The sequence below is a fragment of the Hypanus sabinus genome, unplaced genomic scaffold (genome assembly GCF_030144855.1).
Source record: "Hypanus sabinus isolate sHypSab1 unplaced genomic scaffold, sHypSab1.hap1 scaffold_421, whole genome shotgun sequence".
Taxonomy (NCBI): domain Eukaryota; kingdom Metazoa; phylum Chordata; class Chondrichthyes; order Myliobatiformes; family Dasyatidae; genus Hypanus; species Hypanus sabinus.
Window position 1 is genome coordinate 108,677 of NW_026781300.1, and position 21,209 is coordinate 129,885.

A 21,209-nucleotide genomic window follows, 5' to 3' on the forward strand; every position below is an offset into this window, starting at 1 on the left:
CCTCATTGTGATAAAAACAAAGGAGCTGGTTGTGGATTACAGGAGGAATGCAGACAGGGACCAAATTTAACATTTCCTTGTCTGTTATTGACACAAAATGTACCTTTTAATATTGATCATGACACAGTGTATTTTATATAACGTTAATGATATGAAACATATTTACAAATCGTTACTGACAGAGAACCGTATAAGTTGTGTTCTGTGAGTTATCTGAATGTACTTGCCTGTGATGCTGCCATAAGTCAGTGTTTCTCTGTACCTGTACCTTCCCGTATTGGTGCACTTGTCAATAAATTCAACAGGACCTGAGAAATCTCAATGAGATTTGATTAGTGATGATCATCTTGGCAGCTCGGTAGGTCGAATATATGAGACAGTACACTGTTAAATGCAAAACCCTGAACAGTGTTGATGATCAGTGGGATCTTAGACTCCAAGTGCATCACTCCCTGAAAGAGACTGCACAGATTGATCGGGTGGTTAAGAAGGCAAATGACATGGTTGTCTTTATTAGTTGAAGCATTGAGTTCAAAAGTCGGCAAGTTGTTTTTCGGCTGTTACGAGCCTGTTACTATATACTAATAAAGGTAATGGTTTTAACATCAAAACCAGACTCCAGTGTGAATTCTATTGCGGCTGGTTCGTTTCTAAAACTTTACAGTTCGCAACAAGGCTTTATAAAACAGGTTATACCACATCTGGAGTGTTTCATACAGTTCTGGTCGCCCCCATTCTCGGAAGGATGTCGGGGCTTTGGACAGGGCACAGAAGAGGTTTACCAGGACACTGCCTGGATTAGAGGGCATGAGCTATAACGAGAGGCTGGACAAACTTGTGTTGTTTTCTCCAGAGCGGAGCAAGCTGGGGTGAGACAGGATGGACGATTATAAGATTACGAGAGGAATAGATAGAGTGGACAGACGATGTATTTTTCCTGGGGGTTGAAATGTCTAACACATTTAAGGTGAGAGGAGATATGAGCGGCAAGTTTGCTTCTTTCCACAGACGAATGAGTAGCTGGAGTCTCTGCCTGGGAGAGTGGGGGGGGAGGTGGCTCCAATCCTGCACGTGATCCCGTTTGCCCCTCCCATTTAACCGTAGATTGGCAGCACCTGCGCGTCAGTTTCCGAGGCCCCGCCTCCCGATGATGTAACAATCTCTTCGCGCATGTTCACAGTCTCCGGGTGGACGGTGTTATCCTCTCCGCTCAGAGCTGAAGTGGGTCGGCTGTATTACCGGGAAAGACTTTGGTCTCTTCCGTCGGGATCACTGTCTGCGGGCCGAAGATATCACTTCCCCATCGGTGAGTATTGAGACCGATCCCGAGCGGGGAGATCCGATGTTGGCCGTGAGCCCCGAACTGAGGGCCAGGAATTCAATTGTTTCCCAACTATCTGGGCTCGTCAGAAATGTGTCGACTTCACTTAATCTGCATTGAACGATCCAAACCAGGAGCCCAGGTTGTCTGTTTCCGCAGAATTGAAATGGAAGTCCCGCCGACAGGTCTCGTGAGGCTGTGTGCCGCAGATTCGCCCCGCCCTCCGCGTTATGACGCCAGATCACGTGGTGCGATTTTGGCCAACGAGTCCCATTAACTTGCCCGAACTCGTCTCGCTTCCTGAAGCTCCTCACATTTGTCCTGGAGGTTTATGGCTGTTGTGTGTTCTCCCGGACTGGGGTGGGTGAGAAAGGAGAACGTCCCAGGTTGTGGGGATCTTTGATTTCACTGCCTGCTTTACCGAGGGACTGGGAAGTCTCGGGGGAGAATGGTTTCAGCCTCAGCTCCACGCAGTAGAGCTGAGCCCCACATAACTCCTGCAAGTTTATCGTCCAGCGACTGCGGTCGGTCAAGTACAGACAAGACAGGATCTGTAATACAAATTTCCTGCAATGGTCCAGTTTTAACCTGGAAATGGAGTGATAGTATAACAGTAAAGGAAGCACAACTTGACCTTGTAAATGATCCTGGAACCGATTTGACTGTTATTCCCGGAAATGTGTCCGGTGCAGTTGTTGCTAACAAGGCTTACAAGAATAATCTCAGGAACGATCGGATTTATGTTTGAGGAGCATTTGATGGTTCTTGACCTGTGCTCGGTGGAGTTCAGAGGGACGGTGGGGGTGGTGGAGGGATGTATGGTTAATAAACCTACCGAATGCTGAAAAGCCTGGATACAGTGGACATGGAGAGGATGTTTCCATTAGACAGAGCATCTGTGATCTGACAGCACAGTCTCAGTATAAACTTGCTTCCCTTTAAAACTGAGATGAGGAAATTATTTTGGCCAAAAGATGTCTGATATTTGGAATTTGTGATTTTGTTTGAGGATGCCGTTTGGGTATATTTGTGACAGATTAATATACTGATGATTGCTGAGTAGCTTCAGGGTTACAGGAGGAAGACAGGAATACGTTGTTGGAATAAAAATCAGCCCTGGTTGAATGGTGGACAGACCAGATGGATCGAATCACCTAATTCTGTTCCTGTGTCGTATGTCTTACCATGACTGAATGATGGCTCTTTCTTATCCCATATCGTCTGTGTCATGTGAGGGACAATAAAAGATTGTTCACTGAGATCATTATATTTGCCTTCAATGGTTAAATTTCAGTAAGTTTTATTCCTAGTAACATTAAGCAGAAAAGTTTGGTCCTCTTTTGTATTGTTAACGTGCTTCATTATCTTTCATGTTAAAGTTAGACCTGCAGTGACAGATTTATTGGAAGAAAAACCACAACTGAAGACGAGGGAACAGCAACAAGTGAACCAGCCCGAGGACTGAGAGCACCAACTGGAGAGGACCCATCTGACTTGGAGATTCCAGTGATTCAGTCAGGAGAAAGTTTGGTGAGTCTCATTTACTCAAACACTGGTCCTTTAGACATTACATACCTGCACAAAGGAAGGTAGGAAATGGTTGGGAGTGAGACTGAATATGCCCAGAAGGACCAGTTATGCCTCTGTCAGACCCAGTTGTGAAGAAGCCCCCCCCCATGTTCCCTTTAAACTTTTCCCCTTTCACACTTAACCCATGTCCTCTGGTTTTTTTTCTCCCCTCGCCTCAGTGGATAAACCCTGCTTGCATTCACTCTATCTGTACCCATCCTAATTTTATATACCTCTATCAAGTCTCCCATCATTCTTCTACACTCCTAAGAATGAAATCCTTACCTATTCAACCTTTCTCTGTAAAACAGTTTCTCAAGTCCTGGCAGCCTCCTTGTAAACCTTCTCTGCACTCTTCCAACCTTATTAATATCCTTCCTGTAATTCGGTGACCAAAACTGCACACAATACTCCAATTTCAACCTCACTAATACCTTATACGACCTCACCATAACATTCCAACTCTTATACTCAATACTTGGATTTATAAAGGCCAAAGGATTCAACAGATGGGAGATGCCAGAGAGTAGTGGTGGATAATTGTTTATCGGGATGGAGGCCAGTGACTAGCGGGGTGCCTCAGGGATCTGTTTTGGGCCCAATGTTGTTTGTAATATACATAAATGATCTGGATGATGGGGTGGTAAATTGGATTAGTAAGTATGCCGATGATACTAAGGTAGGAGGTGTTGTGGATAATGAGGTGGGTTTTCAAAGCTTGCAGGGAGACGTATGCCGGTTAGAAGTATGGGCTGAACGTTGGCAGATGGAGTTTAATGCTGAGAAGTGTGAGGTTCTACATTTTGGCAGGAATAATCCAAATAGAACATACAGGAATTGAGGAATGCAGAGGAACAGAGAGATCTAGGAATAACAGTGCATAGTTCCCTGAAGGTGGAGTCTCATGTAGATAGGGAGGTGAAGAAGGCTTTTGGAACGCTGGCCTTTATAAATCAAAGCACTGAGTACAGAAGTTGGGATGTAATGTTAAAAGTGTACATGGCATTGGTAAGGCCAAATTTAGATTATTGTGTGCAGTTCTGGTCACCGAATTATAGGAAAGATATCAATAAATTAGAGAGAGTGCAGAGACAATTTACTAGGATGTTACCTGGGTTTCAGCACTTAAGTTACAGAGAAAGGTTGAACAAGTTAGGTCTCTATTCATTGGAGCGTAGAAGGTTGAGGGGTATTTGATCAAGGTATTTAAAATTTTGAGAGGGATAGATAGAGTTGACGTGAATAGGCTGTTTCCATTGAGAGTAGGGGAGATTCAAACGAGAGGACACGATTTGAGAGTTAGGGGGCAGAAGTTTAAGGGAAACATGAGGGGGTATTTCTTTACTCAGAGAGTGATAGCTGTGTGGAATGAGCTTCCTGTAGAAGTATTAGAGGCCAGTTCAGTTGTGTCATTTCAGGTAAAATTGGATAGGTATATGGACAGGAAAGGAGTGGAGGGTTATGGGCTGAGTGCGGGTAGGTGGGACTAGGTGAGATTAAGAGTTCGGCACAGACTAGGAGGGCTGAGATGGCCTGTTTCCGTGCTGTGATTGTTATATGGTTATATGGTACTAAAAGCTCTCTTTACTGCCCTATCTACATGTGATGCCACTTCTGGGAATTTTATATCAGTATTCCTAGATCCCTCTGTTCTAGTGCACTCCTCAGTGCCCTGCCATTTACCTCGTATGTTCTACCTCGGTTTGACCTTCTAAAGTGCGATACCTCACACTTGTCTGTATTAAACTCCATCTGCCATTTTTCCAGCTGGTCCTGATCTCTCTGGAAGCTTTGAAAACCTTCTTCACTGTGCATACACCTCCAATCTTTGTATCATCAACAAATTTGCTGACCCTATTTACCAAATTATTATCCAGATCATTGATATAGATGACAAATAACAATGGATCCAGCACTGATCCCTGTGGCACACCACTAGTCACAGGCCTCCACTCAGAGTAGCAATCCTCCACTACCACTCTCTGACTTCTCCCATTCTCAATTTCCAATCAAATTTACTACCTCACCATGTATACATAGTGACTGAATCTTCCTAACTAACCTCCCAAGTGGCACCTTGTCAAAGGCCTTACTGAAGTCCATGTAGACAACATCCACTGCCTTGCCTTCATCCACTTTCCTTGTAACCGCCTCGAAAATCTCTAATATATTTGTTAAACATGACCTACCATGCACAAAGCCGTGTTGACTCTCCCTAATAAGTCCCTGTCTATCTAAACAATTGTCAATCCTATCTCTTAGTACTCCTCCAATATTTTACCCATGACTGACATTAAACTTACCAGCCTATAATTTCCCGGATTACTGTTAGAGCCTGCTTTAAACAACGGAACAACATGAGCTATCCTCCAAATCTCTGGCACCTAACGCGTAGATAATGACATTTAAATTGATCTGCCAGGGTCCCTGCAATTTCAACATTAGTCTCCTTCAGGGACCGAGGGAATACCCTGTCAGGTCCTGGAGATTTATCTACTCGCCTCAAGGTAGCAAGCACCTCCTCCTCTTCTATCTGTATAGGTTCCATGACATCAATACTTGTTTGCCTTATTTCCATTGACTCCAAGCCAGTTTTCTTAGTAAATTCAGACACAAAAAAACCATTTAACATCTCCCCAATTTCTTTTGGTTCCATGCATAGTCGACCACTCTGATCTTCAAGAGGACCAATTTTATCCCTTAACTATCCTTTTGCTATTACTATACCTGTGGAAGCTCTTACTATCCTTCACCTTGACTGCCAACGCCACCTCATGTCTTCTTTCAGCCCTCCTGATTTCTTCCTTAAGTATTTGTTTGTACTTTTTATACTACTCAAGTACCTTATTTGCTCCGTTTCTTACACATGTCATGCATCTCTCTCTTCTTTATCAGAGTTCCAATATCCATCGAGAACCAAGGTTCCTTATTCTTATTCACTTTGCCTTTAATCCTGAGACTTTGTTCCCAGGGTGTCCTCGTGGGACATCCGGAAATGATTTAAGCTGGTGACAACCCTGTTTTCCCCTGTGGGGTGACCCTCATGTGGAATCGGGCTAATGGTCGGACCTTCAACCAAGTGAGTCCAGTCTCCACTGTTAGTCTGGCCAGTTTACTCTTCAGAGTGCCATTGGCTCTTTCCACTCTGCCAGCGGCCCGTGGGTGGTGTACACAGTGGAATTGTTGCTGGATAGCTAGTTTGTTACATACTCCTTCATTTACTTTCACCATAAAGTGTGGGCCATTGTTGAACTCAGGGATTTATTTCCCTTAATAATACCTTCACAACAGTCAGCAATATTAATGGTAGTTGGAACAGCTGCAATCCATCTACTAAACACATCTATAATACCTACGCAGTATCTATAGCAATGTACTCTAGGCAATTCAATAAACTCAACTTGTAGACATGAAGAAGATCCACATGGCAAGGGAATCGTACCCGGTGTGCAGGGTACAGGATACCAACCATTCCCTCCTTTCCCAGGTGTGTTTAATTATGTATATGATCAACCAATATTGGTAAAAACTGTGTAGGAACCCAGACCTGTACCACTGGGTGATCCAAAAACCTAGGTTAGGGTCTTTCTGGCACCCCACCTGGGACCACAGTTTTCACTCCTCCTCAGAGACGTCCCCCTGAGAAGAACAAAACTCGAGGTAGCTGTAGAGCGGTGAGTAAGTTGTTTACAAAGGTGGCATTACTAATGGGGTGGCCATAGGAAGTCAGGAATCCCCATGTTCCCAGAGAGCCCCCTAGTCATGTACAATCCCAAATGCATAACGGGAGTCTGTGTAAACGTTCCCACTTTACTCTGTTGCTGGGATACAGGCACGAGTCAGAGCAAACAGCTCAGCCTTCTGGGCAGAGACAGCTGCTTCAAAAGAGGCCTGTTCAATTACTTCACTGTCCATCACTATCGCATTGTTTCCCTGCTGGATCCACAAAAGAGCTTTCATCATCATGAAAAGGTGTCTCAGGCTAGAGGGGGTATTGCAGAATGGATGAGAGAGTCTGTCCTTCTTTCACTGTGATCCGGTCGGGCTAGAGGGGGTATTGCAGAATGGATGGGAGAGTCTGTCCTTCGTTCACTGTGATCCGGACGGGCTAGAGGGGGTATTGCAGAATGGATGGGAGAGTCTGTCCTTCTTTCAATGTGATCCGGACCAGCTAGAGGGGGTATTGCAGAATGGATGGGAGAGTCTGTCCTTCTTTCACTGTGATCTGGACGGGCCAGTGGGGATATTGCAGAATGGATGGGAGAGTCTGTCCATCTTTTACAGTGATCCAGACGGGCTAGAGGGGGTATTGTAGAATGGATGGGGGAGTCTGTCCTTCTTTCACTGTGATCCGGACGGGCTAGAGGGGGTATTGCAGAATGGATGGGAGAGTCTGTCCTTCGTTCACTGTGATCCGGACGGGCTAGAGGGGGTATTGCAGAATGGATGGGAGAGTCTGTCCTTCTTTCAATGTGATCCGGACCAGCTAGAGGGGGTATTGCAGAATGGATGGGAGAGTCTGTCCTTCTTTCAATGTGATCCGGACCAGCTAGAGGGGGTATTGCAGAATGGATGGGAGAGTCTGTCCTTCTTTCACTGTGATCTGGACGGGCCAGTGGGGATATTGCAGAATGGATGGGAGAGTCTGTCCATCTTTTACAGTGATCCAGACGGGCTAGAGGGGGTATTGTAGAATGGATGGGGGAGTCTGTCCTTCTTTCACTGTGATCCGGACGGGCTAGAGGGGGTAATGCAGAATGGATGGGAGAGTCTGTCCTTCTTTCACTGTGATCCAGACAGGAGGGCTGACTTCATGGACTGCAATTGCCTAGAGATGGGGTACAACGTATTGGGTTTGGTCAGTATTAAAAGAATGTCTTACCAGATGTCCCGTCTTCACCTCAGACTTCTTCCCGTATCAGAGTTGGCCCACGGCCAAGTCTTGCCAGTCTCCCTCGGTGCTGGAGGCTTGTTTCGTCAGGGTGTGGGCCAGGAGCCCTCGGCTCTTTACCTTGAACCCAGGGCAAACCCTAACGGTGGTATGGGGAACCTCCAGTCACCAAAAGAAATCTGGAACTTTGGCCAGAAATGCAATGCCGTCTCTTCCTTTAACCTCTCCAATCACCGTGACTGGGAACTTCTGTCCCTCAAGGGGTTTCCTCAGGTGAGCACCACGTAGGGTCATAGCACAGAGTCACATGAGAGCTGGCTGATGGCAGAAGGGGTTCAAATGTACTGGAGTCCAGATAAAGTGTCCACCACTGGGTGGTCAGAGGAAGCTATCAGTTGTTCGCAGTTCCAGCATGATATCCTTGTCCATGTATAGAATCTCGACGTCCAACAGACAGAGCAAGTCTCTCCCTACAAGATTACACCCCTGTCTGGTGGTGACTGTAAATGAAACCTCACGCTGGTTCCCCTGAAATTCCACCTGCAGTGGCTGGGTACGTGAATACATACGTTCTGTGCCTTCGAACCCAGACAGAGTGATTGTAGCGTCTGATAGATGGAATCCCTTTGCTGATACTATTTCCTGATCGAGAGTGGTTGTGGTCGCCCTCATATCAATCATAAACGGAATTGAAATTCCAGCACCTGTCAATATTACATTGGGCCCTTACTGAGGGATGATGCTCACAGTAGGAGGCATCCTTGCTTGTCAATTTCTAAATGGGTTGTTGTCCCCACCTGCCCCTTTGTAGGATTTTGTTCCCATTTCTGATCCCCAGATGTAGCCCGCTTGCGTCCTTCTTCCCGCTGAACATGTTCACTTTAAATATTAGTTCCTTTCGGGGTTGATCAGGAATTGAAAATCAGGTTCCAATAATATGTCAAAGCTCGTCACATTCGATTTCGGTCATTGTCAGGCCAATCCATATTATTTTTTTTAATCATGTTGGCTTAGTTGGTAAGTTTTGGAGCAGTAGGGCATTAAACTGGGAGTACAGATTCCCATTATTAAAAGGCTTGGTCTCCTGTGAAAGTGCCGTAGCAGGCCACAAATCGCTCCCAATAGTCTGGTCCTGATTCCCCAGGGTTCGGATTGCATTCAAGTACTTTAGTGATGTTTACAGGTTGCTGGCGAGCCCTTTCCAGGGCTTGAATGATCTGGTCTGTCTGTTCATTCTCATTATGGTTCCTGCCTGTAACTCCTGATGGGTTTGGTATCTCAATTCTGCCTTCCATTTCCCCCCTCATCAGCTGAAAGAATCATGCAGGAGAGACTGAATAAATCTTGTGGAGTCGCATTCAACATTTGTGTAGTACTGTGGACACACTGAGCAAACTGTGCTGGTTTTTCTTTTCTATCTGGGGCCTGATTCATGATCATTATCATTTCTTAAGGCTTCCAGGGTGTAGACACAGGAATCACTGAGGGCCGAACCCCCTCTTGCTCGTGGATTAGGCAGCATTTGGCTGGGCAGTTGTCTTTGTGGAGCCACTAACACTGGGGTTTTATTGGATTCTTCCCCCCTTGTCTCGGAATAATCCTCGGTATTCCCTTTTGGGATCTCAGGGTGTAGAGATCCCCTTCCCTGTGCCGCTGTTTTACCTGAGCGGCCACCGTATCTGGGTACTGAGAGGATTGGGGTTCGGGGGCACTGGGTGAACTTGGCCGCAGGTAAGGTAGGAGAGGTACGGTGGGTGCCCACTCCTCAGCATGGCCACTGTCCTCAAACAGGGTCGGTATGACAGACATGGGTTTGTGATCCCTTCTTTCCCTGTAAGTTTGAACTTTAGACTGATATTCCTGCCCTTCTCTCCTATCTGGACCAACCTCGGTTTGCTTACGTTTTTCCTGCTCTTGTTTTCGGTGCCCATCCACCCATTCACGCTCCACTTTTAGCGTCTCCCAACCTTTGGCGTTCCTTCTGCAGTACATACCTCTATCCCTTTCTCACATGTATTATTCCTCCCACTTGCTGATAATATACTGTTCCACTTTACATCTTCATTCAGCCCATCTGCTCAGCACTCCCTGTATTGGGATCGTGTTTGTGACTCCAAATGTTGAAGTTGAATAAAACTCGGCAGACCAGCTTCTTATCGTCACCACAGTTCATTTTTCAGCAGGAGTTTGAGACCCTGTTGTTAAAGGGAAGGCATGTAAGCACTGCCACCTTCTGACAAGTGGACTGACTTAGTGAGGTTACAGCCATATATTTATACATAGTAAGCCCCATACATTCCTATTGCAAGATGTTATTTGAACTGGTACGCCCACCAAGTCTGTTGGCTCCAAACTTAATTAGATAAGAGAGTTTGCTAACTGAAGGTTTTAATTACAGATGGATATACTGTCCAGTCCTTATCAGTTACTCCCTTTGCAAGGCCCTGACTTAATTACAAACAGATGTTTATTCCTGTCCCCATCAGTGAGTCCTCCTCCCTTTACTCAAAAGAGGGTACAATGTATAATGTTATCAACTAATGAGGGTACAGTGTATAATGTTATCAACTAATGAGGGTGCAATGTATAATGTTATCAACTAATGAGGGTACAGTGTATAATGTTATCAACTAATGAGGGTACAATGTATAATGTTATCAACTAATGAGGGTACAGTGTATAATGTTATCAACTAATGAGTGTGCAATGTATAATGTTATTAACTAATGAGGGTACAGTGTATAATGTTATCAACTAATGAGGGTGCAATGTATAATGTTATCAACTAATGAGGGTGCAATGTATAATGTTATCAACTAATGAGGGTACAGTGTATAATGTTATCAACTAATGAGGGTACAATGTATAATGTTATCAACTAATGAGGGTACAGTGTATAATGTTATCAACTAATGAGTGTGCAATGTATAATGTTATTAACTAATGAGGGTACAGTGTATAATGTTATCAACTAATGAGGGTGCAATGTATAATGTTATCAACTAATGAGGGTACAGTGTATAATGTTATCAACTAATGAGGGTACAATGTATAATGTTATCAACTAATGAGGGTACAGTGTATAATGTTATCAACTAATGAGGGTGCAATGTATAATGTTATCAACTAATGAGGGTACAGTGTATAATGTTATCAACTAATGAGGGTACAATGTATAATGTTATCAACTAATGAGGGTACAATGTATAATGTTATCAACTAATGAGGGTGCAATGTATAATGTTATCAACTAATGAGGGTACAGTGTATAATGTTATCAACTAATGAGGGTACAGTGTATAATGTTATCAACTAATGAGGGTACAGTGTATAATGTTATCAACTAATGAGTGTGCAATGTATAATGTTATTAACTAATGAGGGTACAGTGTATAATGTTATCAACTAATGAGGGTGCAATGTATAATGTTATCAACTAATGAGGGTGCAATGTATAATGTTATCAACTAATGAGGGTACAGTGTATAATGTTATCAACTAATGAGGGTGCAATGTATAATGTTATCAACTAATGAGGGTACAGTGTATAATGTTATCAACTAATGAGGGTACAATGTATAATGTTATCAACTAATGAGGGTACAATGTATAATGTTATCAACTAATGAGGGTACAGTGTATAATGTTATCATCTCTCAGTGTATGTCTCTGCAAGCCACAGAGAACTGGTAATGAGCCTGTCTTAGCTAACCACTGAAGACAGTGTTTACTTTGGTTCAAATATTCCTATTCAGTCCCAACTGTTCTTTTAGCCAGAGGTTACATAGGTTCAAAATGATTTTTTTTTAATATATCCTTAATTCATCAGGAGGGTTCAGGGGAAATGTTTATGTCCCATAAAGAAACTGTTGTTACCTGTGTGTATTGTGGCGATGCAAAAGTTGCTGGAGAATTTACAAGTGGGAAGAAGTGGAGTGATATTTGGAAATCTGACTTTTTCAACATAATTTAGCAAGCAAACCACTTATGGACAATGTGCAAAAGCTCTGGTAAGAAAGTCCTTCATTAGCTGTTGCAGTCCCGCTACATAGGTTGCATGAGAGAGCAGATGAACTCGATCAAACCCAGAGGAGATCATAGTTCTTATTGACAGTGTTAAAATGAATACCTCACTATATAAAAATCACTGTGCACATGTTGTCACTTGGTAAAAATAAGCACAGTACATGATTTATGTGCACAATGGTCATTAGAAATTAGAGGGGGTATTGGATGGAAGATGCAGAGACTGCCAGTGTCCTTGATGCCCTCACCTACAAGATGTGCATCCAGCTGCAGCTTGTAGCCCTGAACTTGAAGGAGCTGGGACTTGAAATTGATGAATTCTTGATCAGCTGGGAGTCAGAGGGGGTGATGCATGTGACATGAAGAGAGGTGAGTTACACCCAAGGTGCAGGACGCAGGAAACTGGGTGGCAGTCAGGCAGGTGAATGAGGTTAAATAGCCACCGAAGAGTACTCTTGTGGACACCCCACACAACAGCATTTGGACCACTTTAGAAACTGTTGGGGATATTACCTGGCAGTGGAAAGTCAAATAATTGATAGGGGATTCATTAGTTATGGGAATGGAAAAAGAAGGGGACTAATATCCTAGTATTGAGGCTTGCTGGAGCTAGTGTGGTCAGAGGGTGAAGTGGATAAAATAAGTTGTAGGGGGAATGGGAGCCAGAGTGACAGAACAAATAGTGGAGAGGATGCATTGAGTTGAATTGAATTGACTTTATTACATACATACTTCATACACGTGAGGAGTAAATATCTTTACATTACTCTCCATCTAAATGTGCAATGTGTAATTTATAGTAACTTATAATATATTGTTTATACATAGAAGAGTCAGTATAAAATCAACATGCAATTGTATCGGCATGAATTAATCATTCTGATGCCCTGGTAGATGTCCTGGTGATGCCCTGCCCTGGTAGATGTCCCAAAGCCTATTAATCCTTTTGCTGTGGTACCTTTTCCTGGATGGTGGCAGTAGGAACAGTTTGTGGTTGTGGTGAATTGAGTCTCCAATATCCTTTTGGCACTCTTTACACACCTGTCTCTGTAAATCTCCGGAATAGTGGGAAGTTCACATCTGCAGATGCACTGGGCTGTCTGCACCACTCTCTGCAGGGTCTTGCGATTAAGGGAAGTACAGATCCCATACCAGGCAGTGCTGCACCCAGTCAGGATGCTCTTTATTGTCTCTCTGTAGAAAGTTCTTAGGATTTGGGGCCCATACCAAGCAACTTCAACCATCTGAGGAGAAAGAGGTGCTGCTGTGCTCTTTTCAAAACACAGCCGGTATGTACAGAGCATTTGAGATCCCTGGTGATGTTTATGCTGAGGGTCTTAAAGCTGTTCACCCTCTCAACTCCAGATCCTTTGATGGCCTGTCTCCATTCCTCCTGTAGTACACAATCAGCTCCTTTGTTTTTGTGACAATGAGGGCGAGTTTGTTTTCTTGACACCAGTCAGATGTTGTTCAGACCTCAGATATTGAACACTCAGCTCCTGAATTGCTCCCAGAAACTCCAGCCATTGCTGCCCTGTTGTCACTCCTACCTTTTCCCTTCCAAACAAGTTTGGCCAGCTTCTCTGTCACAGAAACATGGGGGAGTTCAGTACGGAAACAGGCTATTTGGCCCATCTAGTCAATGCTTAAAAAACCATTTAAAGTATCTATTGCAACTACCTGACTGGGACCAACGCCTTCCATACCCCTACCATCCAGGTTCCCATCCAAACTTCTTTCAGATGGTAAAACTGAGCTCACATGTACCCCTTCTGCTGACATCTCATGCCACGCTCTCACGACCAATTCAGTGAAGAGCTTTTCAATGTGCTCCCATTAAATGTTCACCTTCCCCGCTTACCCATGCCCTCTAGTTGTCATCCCACCCAACCTCAGTGGAAAAAGCTGCTTGCATTTACCCTATCTATACCCTCATAATTCTGTATACTTCCAACAAATCCTCATGCAGTGTTTAATTACCTTGTCTATGTTTAGAGCATGTTTTAGGTGTATCTGATGATGAGGGGCATTGATCGTGTGGATAGCCAGAGGTTTTATTCCCAGGGCTGAAATGGCTAACACGAGGGGGCATTGTTTTAAGGTGCTTGGAAATAGCTACTGAGGGGATACCAGGGGTAAGTTTTTTACACAGGTAGTGGTGGGTTCATGCAATACACTGCCAGCTATTTGTGTGAGAGTGTTTCAGTTATTGCGGGGCCAGGAACCCATACAGCTCAGTGGGAACAGGGAACAATACCAGTGGAGAGAGTCAAACTGAGCCAGGTCACGGATTGGACATGGCAGAAATGCCCCATTCATATAGAGACAGGAAGAGCATCAGAGAGTTTGATGGTCATTCCAGATACCACCACTCTGCCCAGTCAGGAGATGATTTCTCTCTCCAACTTGGGTTGAACTTCACTGTAACAGTGTGATGCCAGATCACACCTTGACAACTTATGTGAACTCATCTGAAATGTTGTCCTTTACCCATTGACAGATATTGTAAATCTTTTTACAGGTCAAAAATGACAAGGAATTTGTGTACGGGAATCTAGAGCTCAACACACCAGTTTTGCTGTCTCTGTCCAGATATTTAAGAAGTGGAGCGAGGGATTCAATCGACCATCCTTCCTGCACAGACTGTGGGGAGGGATTCACTCGATCATCCTTCCTGCTCAGACTGTGGGGAGGGATTCACTCGATCATCCTTCCTGCTCAGACTGCGGGGAGGGATTCACTCGATCATCCTTCCTGCTCAGACTGTGGGCAAGGATTCACTGAATCGTCTGACCGACTGGCACACCCGTCATTTTGCACAGGGTGGAACGATTCATCTGCTCAGACAGTGGAAATGGAATCACTCTGTCGTCTCAACTGAAGGTACATCAGCTAGTTCACACTGGACAAGGCCATTCACCTGTTCTGTGGGTGAGAAGGGATTCAGTCGGTCATCCCACCTGCGGACACACCAGTCAGTTCACACTGGGCAGAGGCTGGTCATCTGTTGAATTTTGGGGAAGCATTCACTCGGTCATCTGACCTAATGGCTCACCAGCGAGGTCACACCGCGGAGAGGCCGTTCACCTGCTCGGAATGTGGGAAAGGATTCACTTGCTCATCTAAACTGAAATTACATCAGCGTGTTCACAGTGGGAAGAGGCCATTCACCTGCTCAGACTGTGGGAAGGGATTCAGCTGGTCCTCTCACCTGAAGGTACATCAGCGAGTTCACACTGGAGAGAGGCCATTCACCTGCTCAGAGTGTGGGAAGGGATTCACTATGTCATCTAATCTGAAGATACATCAGAGAGTTCACACTGGAGAGAGGCCGTTCACCTGCTCAGACTGTGGGAGGGGATTTACTTGCTCATCCAAACTGAAAGTACACCAGCGAGTTCACACTGGGGAGCAGCTGTTCACCTGCCCGGACTGTGGGAAGGGATTCACTTGCTCATCCGAACTGAAAGTACACCAGCGAGTTCACACGAGAGAAAGGCCATTCATCTGCTTAGACTGTGGGAAGGGCTTCACTCAGTCATCCCATCTGAAGGTTCACCAGCGAATTCACACTGGGGAGAGGCCGTTCATCTGCTCGGACTGTGGGAAGGGATTCGCTTGCTCATCCGAACTGAAGGTACATCAGCGAGTTCACACTGGGGAGTGGCCGTTCACCTGTTCATACTGTGGGAAGGGATTCAGCTGGTCTTCTCAACTGAAATCACATCAGAGATTTCACACTGGAGAGAGGCCATTCACCTGCTCAGACTGTGGGAAGGGATTCACTGCGTCATTCCACCTGAAGGTACATCAGAGAGTTCATACTGGAGAGAGGCCGTTCACTTGCTCAGTCTGCGGGAGGGGATTTACTTGCTCATCCAACCTAATGGCTCACCAGCGAGTTCACACTGGGGAGAGGCCATTCACCTGCTTAGACTGTGGGAAGGGATTCACTTGCTCATCCGAACTGAAGTTACATCAGCGAGTTCACACTGGGGAGCGGCCGTTTGCCTGCTCAGACTGTGGGAAGGGATTCTCTGTTTCATCCCAGCTACTGAGTCACCAGTCAGTTCACACTGGGGAGAGGCCATTCATCTGCTCGGACTGTGGGAAGGGATTCACTCAGTCAGCTCAACTGAAGGTACATCAGCGAGTTCACACCGGGAAGAGGCCATTCGCCTGCTCAGTCTGTGGGAAGGGATTCAATTGGTCATCTCACCTGCAGAGACACCAGTCAGCCCACACGGGGAAATGGCCATTCACCTGCTCAGTCTGTGGGAAGGGATTCACTTGGTCATCTAAGCTGAATAGACATCTGCAAATTCACACTGGAGAGAGGCCGTTCACTTGCTCTGTCTGTGGGAAGGGATTCACTGAGTCATCTGAACTGAAGATACATCAGCGAGTTCACACTGGAGAGAGGCCGTTCACCTGCTCAGTCTGTGGGAAGGGATTCATTCGGTCATCTACCCTGAAGGTACATCAGCGAGATCACACTGGGGAGAGGCCGTTCACCTGCTCAGAATGCGGGAAGGGATTCACTCGGTCATCCGCCCTACAAGCACACCGTTCAGTTCACACTAGGGAGAGGCCGTTCACCTGCTCAGACTGTGGGAAGGGATTCACTTCATCATCTGAACTGGAGAGACACCAGCAAGTTCACACTGGGTAGAGGCCGATCTCCTGCTCAGAGTTTGGCATAAGATTCTCTCAGCCAAATCAACTGAATGTGCATCATTGAGTTCACACTGGGGAGAGGCTTTTCACCTGCTGTGAATGTGGGAAGCGATTCACTCAGTCATCTAACCATATGCAACTCTCACTTCGGCTAGCAGCTTAACTTTTGGAGTGATAGCTCCCCAACCCAGCCAACTTAAGAAATCTCATTTGGGTGGATGCTTCATGATGTGTCCCGTTCCAAATCAGTACACTGAAATAATAAACTGTACACAATATGTGATTAAACAATTGAGATTTATAACTCTTACTTTGCCTATAGGGTTAGTAAAGAAAACAGAAAGAAAAAGGGCTCACTCTCTCCATTCACATCTTCTCATCTCTCCCCAGCAAAAGGTGGTGAAATTCTCTCTTCCAGACTCACAGGAAAGAACAACATTACTGCCATTGGATAGCCCCGCACTCCAAAATCCTGTTATCATTAGTCATAACCAAAATATTGCTGCTACAGAGAAACCATTACCTCAGCAGTGAAACATGACAGAGAGGCCGTTACATTAGCAGTGAAACCTTACAGAATGTTATACTTGTGACACACTACCGGGTTTACACTGGGGAGGACGTTTCAATGAGCTGCACGCTGGATATTTCTCCATCACCATTGCTGAATGCTACTTCAAGACTGACTGTTTGTGCTGAACTCTGCAATTATTGCTGCTGCTGCTCACCACACCCAGTTCTGCACCCTGGTCACTGGGCATGGGAGGAGTTTCTTCTGCTGCACATTCACCTTTAATGGGACTGGAGTTTAATATTCTGCAGCTGAGACAAATAAATCAGTTCTATTTTAAATTTTGTCTTTGGAACTCTGTGAGTTTATAACACAACTAGTGTACTCAGTCCGGCTGGACCCTGCCAATGATTCTATTCCTTGACAGTCCTTTTAAATCCTCCCCTATTGTTCATCTCCTGCTTCCCTGTGCTGATGGGTTCCAAGCCAGTGGTGAAGAGGTTTCCCTTAAATTTTCTACTGACTGATGAAGTCACATAGATTGCAGTTCTGTCTCCGATGTTCTTCACCCCTCAAATCTCTGGGCTGACGAAGAATGACACTGGGAGTTAACCTCCTTATTCTGGGCACATTTCCATATTTTGGGCCGTTTTCCCTGCTTCTAAAGGGTTGTTAGAAAACACCACTCTCCTCTAAAGACTGAAAGCCAAATGGGAAACCATCCATTGGATGTTCAACGAAGCAGGGTCAGAAACCAAAGGCGGGTCCACACATTGCAGAGTTTGGGGGTCTGGACAATGGTCGGGATAAGAATGTATGCCGGTACATCGTTGGGATGTCTCCCATGGAGGGTCATACTCATTCCACTGGTTAATGTTTTCTTCCAGAGTGATGATTCATTTTTCTGAGTTGGCCTCTCATTTAAGTTTTCTGGTCTTCTTAGCACAATTGCACATACACTCTTGGAGTGCTGAATCCTGTTTACTTTTGAAGAAAGTATACACCTAAAAGTTTTATCTGACTGTTGTGTGATTTTTTTTTTTCATTTGTGTTATTCCTCTTCCTCCTGTCTAAGGTACTGTTTGAGTGTAAGTAGTCTTTTTTGAAGTTTTCTAAAGTTCTTATTTATCTTTGTAAATTTTACTGATTGAAGTGGGACTAAGGTATTTTTATTTAGAAAAAGTCAGTGTCTGTACTGATGAAAGTGTTTATTGCCTTTGTTGTATTTGTTAATTATTGAGCTCTGTTTGGGTTAGGGTTAGGGTGTTCCTTCACTACACCCCCTCTCGCAGTTTCACCTATCACCTGCCACTTCTTCCACCCCTCTCACCCCAACACATTTTCCTCTGACGTCTCATCTTTTTTTTCCCCAGTCCTGATGAAGTGTCTCACCCCGAAATGTCAACTGTTTACTATTTCCCATATTTTCTTCCTGGCCTCCTAGGTTCCTCCAGAATTTTGTGTATGTGTTGCTTGGATTTCCAGCAGCCACAGATTTTCTCCTGTTTTTGATTAAAAACAAAAGCAGGGTCAGCGGCAAGGAAACAGTGGAAAGATCGGAAAGCGTTTACATAAATAACAGGAGACAACTGAAAAATAGAACACAGGAGAGACAAGATGAAAAATTAAGGTGTGAGCCAATAATATCAAGTATCAATAGCTGCTCATATGTAGAAATATTAAAAAAGAGGCGAGTTGATATTGTACCACTGGAAGATGATGCTGGCAATAGAGTAAAGAAATAGCCACTGAACGTAACAAGTACTTTGTGTCATTCTTCACTGTATAAGACAATAAGACATAGGAGCAGAATTAGTCCATTCAGCCCAGCAAGTCTGCCTCATCGTTCTATCGTGGATGATCCCAGTTCTCACTCAACCCCATGCACCTGCCTCCTCGGCATATCCTGTAATTCCCTGACTGATCACAAACTTTTAGATTCTGCCTTAAATGCACCTACTGGCGTGGCCCTCACCGCTGTCTGTGCTAGAGAATTCCACAGATTCACTACTCTCTGACTAAATAAAATTCTCTTTAACTACTCTAAAAGGTCGCTCCTTTTGAGGTTGTGCTTTCTGTTATGGCTACCCCCACCATACGAAAAGTCCTCTCTTCATCCACACTATCTGGACTTTTCCACATTCGGTGGGTTTCAGTGAGATTTGACACCCCACCACCCGCATTCATTAAACTTAGGTCAGTGCAGGAGTACAGACACAAGGCTGGGAAATGCTCCTCATATCTTAACCACTTCATTCCTGGAATCATTTTCTTGAACATCTTCTGGACTCTCTCCAAAGACAGCACACATTTACCGAGATATGGGTCCCAAATGCTCTAATTGCGGCCTGATAGGGCCTACCAGCATTATTTCCTTGCGTATAGCTTCCACTTTACTCTAAATAAATGCCAGCGTTCCATTTGCCTTCTTTACACAGGGTCGTCCTGTAAATTAACCTTCTGGGATTCTTGCCCGAGGACTCATATTTCCTTCTGTACTTCTGTTGTTTGAACATTCTCGCCTATCAGATAGTAGCTCACTATTGTTCCTTTTGCCAAAAAGCCACATCGTACATTTCCCAATATTGTATTCAATCTGCCACATTTTTGCCCATTCTTCAAATTTGCCTGCGTCCTGTTGCAATCTTCCTCAGCACTACCGACGCCTCCACCTATCTTTCACAAATTTGTCCCGTAGCCCGAGCTTCGGACGGGGTCCACCTCCGGAATACCTCGGTTGTGTCAATCATAATTTTTCAACAGTGCAAACCAGGATCTAATTCTGACCTCACTTGTTTTTTTTGTTTCTCTGATTCGTCTAACCACTCAAGGTACCGGTAAGAGGAATCACATATCTAGTATATCCACTTTCCGACCTGACCTGAACATCCGGGGAGACTGACGGCACCAGCGGATCCCCCAAGAATTTCTTTACCCAATTAATCTTCTAGTTTGTAACGGAGAATCCTGCCGGCCAGATCTTCTGGAATTTTTGAAGAAGTTACATTCAGGTTAGATTCAGGAGAATCGTTGGATGTTGTGTACTTGGATTTTCAGAAGGCCTTTGAGAAGGTGCCGCTCATGAGGCTGTTTCACCAGTTAATATTTAATGGCATCAGACCATGAGACCATAATTGTAGGAGTAGAATTAAACCATTTGTTACATCGAATGTGCTTCGCCATTCCATCATGGCTGATCCAATTTTCCTTTCAGCCCCAGTCTTCTGTCTTCCACCCGCATCCACTCATGTCCTGAACAATCAAGAGTCTATCACACAGTGCATTAAATATACAGAAACACTTGAACTCCGCAGATGACTGTGGTAAAGAATTCCACCGATTCACCACTCTCTGGCTGAAGGAATTGTTCCTCAATTCCGATTTAAAGGGATTGCTTTCCGTAAAATCCTCTCCACATCCACTCTATCAAGGCCTTTCACTATTCGATAGTTTTCAATGAGGCCACTCCTGATTTTTCTGAATCCCAGTGAATACAGACCCAAAGTGATCAAACATTGTTCAGATGGCGCACCATCCAATCCTGGAATCACTTTCGTGAAACTGATTTGAACCATCTCATGTTAAACACATCTAAAATAAGGGGCCCTAAACTGCTCATAATACTCCAGGTGAGGCCTCACCAGTTCTTTACAAATTTAAGCATTATCTTCTTGCTTTTATATTTTGGTCCTCTTGAAATTCATGCTCACATTGCACGCCTTCTTCACAGCAGACTCAACCTGCAAATTCCCCTTTATGGACTGTTACACAGAACCTCCCAGGTCCCTTTGCGGCTGAGTTCTGTTTGTGTTTTCTCTCCATTTAGAAAAGAAAAAATGCTTTCATTTCTTCTACCAATGTGCATGTCCAGTGACGATACTACCTTCCACCTGCCATTTCTTTACCCATTCTCCTAATCTATGTAGGTGCTTCTGTAGCATCTCTACTTACACAAAACTATCTGCCCATCCAACGATCTTAATCTCGCCTGCAAACATTGGAAAGAAAAGCGATGAATTTCCTCATTGAAATCACTGGCATTGTCTCAATTGTGACAGCTACATATGGCATCATCCGAAAGTCAACACATAGTGGCATTAAACAATGAGGCTTACACAGCAATATTGATGTCAATCTCCAGAACGCCATGGTAGTTCACACGAATACAGTAGCTGGAAAGTTCAAACGAATTGAGAGGTAGGTGTGTGAGGTAT

General features: G+C 44.6%; 1 protein-coding gene across 4 annotated transcripts; it reads left to right on the forward strand.

The window, feature by feature from the left end:
• The first annotated feature begins 484 nt into the window (after positions 1 to 484).
• Positions 485 to 19,229, forward strand: LOC132388828 (zinc finger protein 420-like). 4 transcript variants are annotated; one of them, XM_059961253.1, is made up of 3 exons: positions 485 to 1,306; positions 2,701 to 2,851; positions 14,329 to 19,229. In XM_059961253.1, exon 3 carries the CDS (start codon positions 14,854 to 14,856, stop codon positions 16,477 to 16,479), a length of 1,626 nt encoding a protein of 541 aa, XP_059817236.1. In that variant the 5' UTR covers positions 485 to 1,306; positions 2,701 to 2,851; positions 14,329 to 14,853; the 3' UTR covers positions 16,480 to 19,229. The 4 variants fall into 4 exon arrangements, with proteins under 4 accessions (XP_059817236.1, XP_059817238.1, XP_059817237.1 ...); XM_059961255.1 differs by lacking the exon at positions 485 to 1,306 and adding an exon at positions 1,324 to 1,681 and having other exon boundaries at positions 2,705 to 2,851; XM_059961254.1 differs by lacking the exon at positions 485 to 1,306 and adding an exon at positions 1,605 to 1,681.
• The last annotated feature ends 1,980 nt before the right edge of the window (positions 19,230 to 21,209 follow it).

What these genes read in the sequence shown, in the direction of transcription:
- LOC132388828 (XM_059961253.1), top strand. Translation starts at nt 14,854, where the DNA reads ATGGCTCACCAGCGAGGTCACACCGCGGAGAGGCCGTTCACCTGCTCG.